The following is an 8,037-nucleotide window of genomic DNA, read 5'->3' on the forward strand; positions in this document are numbered from 1 at the left end:
ACTAGTTAGCACATGCTAACCCTGAGTTCCCCACGTTAACTATAGGACCATGCTAGTTAGCGCATGCTAACCCTGAGTTCCCCACGTTAACTATAGGACCATACTAGTTAGCGCATGCTAACCCTGAGTTCCCCACATTAACTATAGGACCATGCTAGTTAGCGCATGCTAACCCTGAGTTCCCCACGTTAACTATAGGACCATGCTAACCTTGAGTTCACCACGCTAGTTCACTCACGCTAACTATAGGACCATGCTTGTTAGCGCATGCTAACCCTGAGTTCCCCACGTTAATTATAGGGCCATGTTAGTTAGCGCATGCTAACCCTGAGTACCCCACGTTAACGATAGGACCATGCTAGTTAGCGCATGCTAACCCTGAGTTCCCCACGTTAACTATAGGACCATGCTAGTTAGCGCATGCTAACCTTGAGTTCACCACGCTAGTTCACTCACGCTAACTATAGGACCATACATTGTTAGCTTACGCTAACCCTGTGTTAAACCCGCTAATTCACTCACATAAACCCTTAGACCACCATGCTAGTTCACTCACATTAACTATAGGACCATGCTTGTTAGCGCATGTTAACCCTGAGTTCCCCACGTTAACTATAGGACCATGCTAGTTAGCGCATGCCAACCCTGAATTCCCCACGTTAACTATAGGACCATGTTAGTTAGCGCATGCTAACCCTGAGTTCCCCACGTTAACTATAGGACCATGCTAGTTAGCCCATGCTAACCCTGAGTTCACCACACTAGTTCACTCACGCTAACTATAGGACCATGCTTGTTAGCGCATGCTAACCCTGAGTTCTCCACGTTAACTATAGGACCATGTTAGTTAGCGCATGCTAACCCTGAGTACCCCACGTTAACGATAGGACCATGCTAGTTAGCGCATGCTAACTCTGAGTTCCCCACGTTAACTATAGGACCATGCTAGTTAGCGCATGCTAACCCTGAGTTCCCCACGTTAACTATAAGACCATGCTAGTTAGCGCATGGTAACCTTGAGTTCACCACGCTAGTTCATTCACGCTAACTATAGGACCATACATTGTTAGCTTACGCTAACCCTGTGTTAAACCCGCTAATTCACTCACATAAACCCTTAGACCACCATGCTAGTTCACTCACACTAACTATAGGACCATGCTAGTTAGCGCATGTTAACCCTGAGTTCACCACGCTAACTATAGGACCATGCTAACCCTGAGTTCACCACGCTAACTATAGGACCATGCTAGTTAGCTTATGCTAACCTTGAGTTCACCACGCTAACTATAGGACCAAGGCTAGTTAGCTTATGCTAACCTTGAGTTCCCCACATTAACTATAGGACCATGCTAGTTAGCGCATGCTAACCTTGAATTCACCACGCTAGTTCACTCACGCTAACTATAGGACCATACATTGTTAGCTTACGCTAACCCTGTGTCAAACCCGCTAATTCACTCACATAAACCCTTAGACCACCATGCTAGTTCACTCACACTAACTATAAGACCACTCTAGTTGGCGCATGCTATCCCTGAGTTCACCACGTTAACTACAAGACCATGCTAACCTTGAGTTCACCACGCTAGTTCACTCACGCTAACTATAGGCCCATGTTCGTTAGCTTAGCTTACGCGAACCTTGAGTTCAACATGCTAGTTCACTCACGCTAACTATAGGACCATGCTAGTTAGCTTATGCTAACCTTGAGTTCACCACGCTAGTTCACTCATGCTAACTATAGGACCATACATTGTTAGCTTACACTAAACTTGAGTTTTCCACGCTAGTTCACTCACGCTAACTATAGGACCATACATCGTTAGCTTAGCTTACGCGAACTTTGAGTTCAACATGCTAGTTCACTCACGTTAACTGTAAGACCATGCTAGTTAGCTTATGCTAACCTTGAGTTCACCAGGCTAGTTCACTTACGCTAACTATAGGACCATACATTGTTAGCTCACGCTAAACTTTAGTTTACCACGCTAGTTCACTCACGCTAACTATAGGACCATACATCGTTAGCTTAGCTTACGCGAACCATGAGTTCAGCATGCTAGTTCACTCACACTAACTATAGGACCATGCTAGTTAGCGCATGCTAACTCTTAGTTCACCACGTTAACTATAAGACCATGCTAGTTAGCGCATGCTAACCCTGAGTTCCCCACGTTAACTATAGGACCATGCTAGTTAGCGCATGCTAACCTTGAGTTCACCACGCTAGTTCACTCACGCTAACTATAGGACCATACATCGTTAGCTTATCTTACGCGAACCTTGAGTTCAACATGCTAGTTCACTCACGCTAACTATAGGACCTTGCTAGTTAGCTCATGCTAACCTTGAGTTCACCACGCTAGTTCACTCACGCTAACTATAGGACCATACATTGTTAGCTTACGCTAAACTTGAGTTTTCCACGCAGTTCACTCACGCTAACTATGTAACCATACATAGTTACATAAGCTACATACTCAAGTTACATACTCAAGCTAACGATGTAACCATACATCGTTAGCTTAGCTTACGCGAACCTTGAGTTCAACATGCTAGTTCACTCACGCTAACTATAGGACCTTGCTAGTTAGCTTATGCTAACCTTGAGTTCAGCACGCTAGTTCACTCACGCTAACTATAGGACCATACATCGTTAGCTTAGCTTACGCAAACCTTGAGTTCAACATGCTAGTTCACTCACGCTAACTATATGACCATGCTAGTTAGCTTATGGTAACCTTGAGTTCACCACGCGAGTTCACTCACGTTAACTATAGCACCATGCTAGTTAGCTTATGCTAACCTGGAGTTCACCACGCCAGTTCACTCACACTAACTATAGGACCATACATCGTTAGCTTAGCTTACGCGAACCTTGAGTTCACCACGCTAGTTCACTCACGCTAACTATAGGACAATACATTGTTAGCTTACGCTAACCTTGAGTTCAACATGCTAGTTCACTCACGCTAACTATAGGACCATACATCGTTAGCTTAACTTACGCGAACCTTGAGTTCAACATGCAAGTTTACTCACGCTAACTATAGGACCATACATTGTTATCTTGCGCTAACCCTGTGTTAAGCCCGCTAATTAACGCACATAAACCCTTAGACTACCATGCTAGTTCCCTCACGCTAATTACTATAGGACCATGCTAGTTAGGTTATGCTAACCCTGTGTTCAACCTGCCAATTCACTCACGCTAACCCTTAGACCACCATGCTAGTTCACTCACGCTAACCATAGCACCATGCTGGTTAGCTCATTCTAACCCTGCGTTCATCATGCTAGTTCAGTCATGCTAATTATAGGGCGATGCTAGTTAGCTAACGCTAACCGTAAGTTCACCATGCTAGTTCACTTACGCTAACTATAGAACCATGCTACTTAGCCTATGCTAACCCTGAGTTCAACCCGTTAATTCACTCACACTAATACTTAGACCACCACGCTAGTTCACTCCAAGCTAACTCTTAGACAGCCATGCTAGTTCACTCACGCTAACCCTTACCACCATGCTATTTCACTCTCGCTAACTCTTAGACCACCATGTCAGCGTGAGTGAACTAACATGGTGGTCCAAGAGTTAGCATGTGTGAACTAGCGTGGTGGTCTAAGAGTTGGTGTGAGTAAACTAACTCTTAGACCACCACGCTAGTTCACTCACGCTAACCCTTGGACTAAATAAGTTCATTCACACTAACCTTTAGACAATGCTAGTTCCCACACGCTAACCCGTAGACCGCGCTAGTTCACTCAGGCTAGTTTGCTCACGTTAACTTTAGGACCACGCTATTTCATTTAAACTAACCCATTAGACCACGCTAGTTAACTCAGGCTAACTGTAGGACCACGCTAACTATAGGACCATGCTTGTTCACTCAGGCTAACTATAGGACCTTACTAGTTCACTCAGGCTAGTTTACTCACGCTAACTTTTGGACCACGCTAGTTCACTCAGGTTACCCATTTGACTATGGTAGTTCACCCGGGCTAACCCCCCTAGACCACGCTAGTTCACCCGGGCTAACCCCCCTAGACCACGCTAGATCACCCGGGCTAACACACCTCGACCCCGCTAGTTCATCCTGGCTAACCCCCTAGGCCACGTTAGTTCACTCAGACTAACCCTCTAGACCACGCTAGATCACCCGGGCTAACACACCTCGACCCCGCTAGTTCATCCTGGCTAACCCCCTAGGCCACGTTAGTTCACTCAGACTAACCCTCTAGACCACGCTAGCTCACCCGGGCTAAACCCCTTGATCATGTTAGTTCACCCTGTCTAACCTCCCTGGACCACGCTAGATCACCCGGGCTAACCACGCTAGTTCACCCGGGCTAAACCTCTAGACCACGCTAGTTCACCCGGGCTAACCCCCCTAAACCACGCTAGTTCACCCGGGCAAACCCCCCTAAACCACGCTAGTTCACCCGGGCTAACCCCCCTAAACCACGCTAGTTCACACGGGCTAACCCCCCTAGACCACGCTAGTTCACACGGGCTAACCCCCCTAGACCACGCTAGTTCACCCGGGCTAACCCCCCTAGACCACGCTAGTTCACCCGGGCTAACCCCCCTAGACCACGCTAGTTCACCCGGTCTAACCCCCCTAAACCACGCTAGTTCACCCGGGCAAACCCCCCTGGACCATGCTAGTTCACCCTGGCTAACCTCCCTGGACCACGCTCGATCACCCGGGCTAACCACGCTTGTTCACCCGGGCTAAACCTCTAGACCACGCTGGTTCACCCGGGCTAACCCACTAGACCACGCTGGTTCACCCGGGCTAACCCTCTAGACCACGCTGGTTCACCCGGGCTAACCCCCCTAGACCACGCTAGTTCACCCGGGCTAACCCCCCTAGACCACGCTAGTTCACCCGGGCTAACCCCCCTAGGCCACGCTAGTTCACCCGGGCTAACCCCCCTAGACCACGCTAGTTCACCCGGGCTAACCCCCCTAGACCACGCTAGTTCACCCGGGCTAACCCCCCTAGACCACGCTAGTTCACCCGGGCTAACCCCCCTAGACCACGGTAGTTCACCCGGGCTAACCCCCCTAGACCACGCTAGTTCACCCGGGCTAACCCCCCTAGACCACGCTAGTTCACCCGGGCTAACCCCCCTAGACCACGCTAGTTCACCCGGGCTAACCCCCCTAGACCACGCTAGTTCACCCGGGCTAACCCCCCTAGACCACACTAGTTCACCCGGGCTAACCCCCCTAGACCACGCTAGTTCACCCGGGCTAACCCCCCTAGACCACACTAGTTCACCCGGGCTAACCCCCTGGACCACGCTAGTTCACTCGGGCTAACCCCCTAGACCACGCTACTTCACTCAGGCTAACCCCCTAGACCACGTTAGTTCACTCAGGCTAACCCTCTAGACCACACTACTTCATCTGGGCTAACCCCCCTAGTCCACGCTAGTTCACCCGGGCTAACCCCCCTAGACCACGCTAGTTCACCCGGGCTAACCCCCCTAGACCACGCTAGTTCAACCGGGCTAACCCCACTAGACCACGCTAGTTCACCCGGGCTAACCCCCCTAGACCACGCTAGTTCACCCGGGCTAACCCCCCTAGACCACGCTAGTTCACCCGGGCTAACCCCCCTAGACCACGCTAGTTCACCCGGGCTAACCCCCCTAGACCACGCTAGTTCACCCGGGCTAACCCCCCTAGACCACGCTAGTTCACCCGGGCTAACCCCCCTAGACCACGCTAGTTCACCCGGGCTAACCCCCCTAGACCACGCTAGTTCACCCGGGCTAAACCCCCTAGACCACGCTAGTTCACCCGGGCTAAACCCCCTAGACCACGCTAGTTCACCCGGGCTAAACCCCCTAGACCACGCTAGTTCACCCGGGCTAACCCCCCTAGACCACGCTAGTTCACCCGGGCTAACCCCCCTAGACCACGCTAGTTCACCCGGGCTAACCCCCCTAGACCACGCTAGTTCACCCGGGCTAACCCCCCTAGACCACGCTAGTTCACCCGGGCTAACCCCCCTAGACCACGCTAGTTCACCCGGGCTAACCCCCCTAGACCACGCTAGTTCACCCGGGCTAACCCCCCTAGACCACGCTAGTTCACCCGGGCTAACCCCCCTAGACCACGCTAGTTCACCCGGGCTAACCCCCCTAGACCACGCTAGTTCACCCGGGCTAACCCCCCTAGACAATGCTAGTTCACTCAGGCTAGTTCACCGTAGGACCATCTCGTGCTCCGGCCTCTGACCAAGGGTTGTGTGTGGCAGGTGGTGCGGGTGTGGTTCTGCAACCGCCGACAGAAGGGGAAGCGCCTGGCGCTGCCGCTGGACGAGGAATGCGACGGTCAGTATTACGAGCAGAGCCCCTCCCCTCTCAACATGGCCGCCTCCCCCATCCCCAACCAGGGCTACTCGGCCGCCGCCAACTACCCCGGAGCCCCGCCTCCCCCCGCGCCCGCGACACTTTACCTACCCTCTCTGCACCGGGCCGACGTCCTGAAGCAGGCGCTGCACGCCGGACTGGTTGGTCACATGACCGGGTAGATGACGGATGCATTTCGTAACCCTCAGGAGTTGACGAGCGCCAAAAAGGTCGGGTGTTGTTGCACGTTTTTACCATTTTTGTCCTGTTTTAGAAAGAAAAAAAAAAAAAAAAAAAAGCTGAAGTCAATCACCAGTTTTTTATTCTGTTAAGTGCCTTTGTTTTTATGTTTTACTTTTTTTCTTGTACAAATTTGGAATTGTCGAAAGAAGCTTCATGAATCGCAGTTCCGAATGTAGCTTTATTCTGCAGCCTACTGAAGACGTTTCCTGGATAAAAGTAACTAGGTTGTCATCGGTGCCTTTTTTTTATTTTAATTTTTTTTATATTTGTAACACGTCAATGTTTTGTTTTTAAAAGTCACACCTGCTGCTAACCTTGTCTCCGCCTCCCTTGCACATGTCTAGAAGTGTGACCTTGACCAAGGACAAACTAATACTTTAAATGTTGTTGCGTATTTTGAAGCGACGTGCGTGTCTGCTGTGTAAGGACCAAGGAAACCGATGCTCGTGTTTTGTCTGCAGGCAGAGCCCGGACCTAAACCGACTTGTATTCAATTAGCAAACGAGAAATGTTGACCAATCAGGTGAGACTTGAGTCTGATTCCGAATGTGACACGTGACCCATTATTTTTGTCTTTGCAGCAAAATGAACTTTTTCTACTTTTTGTCTCAATTCTTTTGTGGGTTTTTTTAGCTTGGATTTACTACTAATACTTTTATCCCCAGTAAACTAAACAATTGGAGGGCCACATCGCAATTATATCGGCCCTGATTCATCTGACGGATCCCTTTAAATGATAAAGAATGACATGTTGGGCCACTTTAAATGGTGAGGAAGGGCCAAGTTAAATGGTGTGATGGACCACGTTAAATCAAGTGGTGTGCTACTTACTACTACTACTGACAGGCCAATTTAAAAAGTAGTGGTGGGCCGTTTTAATTGATAGGGTGGGCCAGATTAGATGGCATAAATAACGTGTCAGACCAAATGAAATGATGGGAGTCACATTAAATATGTCAGGCTGGTGTTAAATGAAATGGCAGACCAAATTAAATGGTATGGGGGGCCAGTTTTAAATGATTTGAGGGACTACATTAATTGACGTGATAGGCCACATTAAATGACGTGATAGGCCACATTAAATGACGTGATAGGCCACATTAAATGACGTGATAGGCCACATTAAATGACGTGATAGGCTACAGTAAATGACGTGAGGCTACAGTAAATGACGTAACGAGCCACTTTAAAATGACATGACAGGTCAAATTAAATTACGTTGCGGCCACGTTAGATGACGTGATGGTCCACAATAAATGACGTGACAGGCCCCATTAAAAAGGCGTCACGGCCCACATTAATGGCGTGATGTACCACTTTAAATGACGTGACGGGCCAAGTTAAATGACGTGACGGGCCACATTAAAGAGACGTGAGAGCCCACGTTAAATGATGTGACGGGCCACAATAAATGGCGTGACGGGC

At 49.4% G+C, this 8,037-nt stretch overlaps 1 protein-coding gene across 1 annotated transcript in view; it reads left to right on the forward strand.

The window, feature by feature from the left end:
* The window catches only part of pou5f3 (POU domain, class 5, transcription factor 3), a 24,096-nt gene extending 16,880 nt beyond the window's left edge, over window positions 1–7,216 (forward strand). The window contains exon 5 of the mRNA XM_061907936.1: window positions 6,276–7,216. Within this exon, the coding sequence (XP_061763920.1) occupies window positions 6,276–6,551 (276 nt within the window). The 3' untranslated portion in view covers window positions 6,552–7,216. The remainder of the gene's footprint in view (window positions 1–6,275) is intronic.
* The last annotated feature ends 821 nt before the right edge of the window (window positions 7,217–8,037 follow it).

This window comes from Nerophis ophidion, linkage group LG08 (genome assembly GCF_033978795.1).
Source record: "Nerophis ophidion isolate RoL-2023_Sa linkage group LG08, RoL_Noph_v1.0, whole genome shotgun sequence".
NCBI classification, from domain to species: Eukaryota; Metazoa; Chordata; class Actinopteri; order Syngnathiformes; family Syngnathidae; genus Nerophis; species Nerophis ophidion.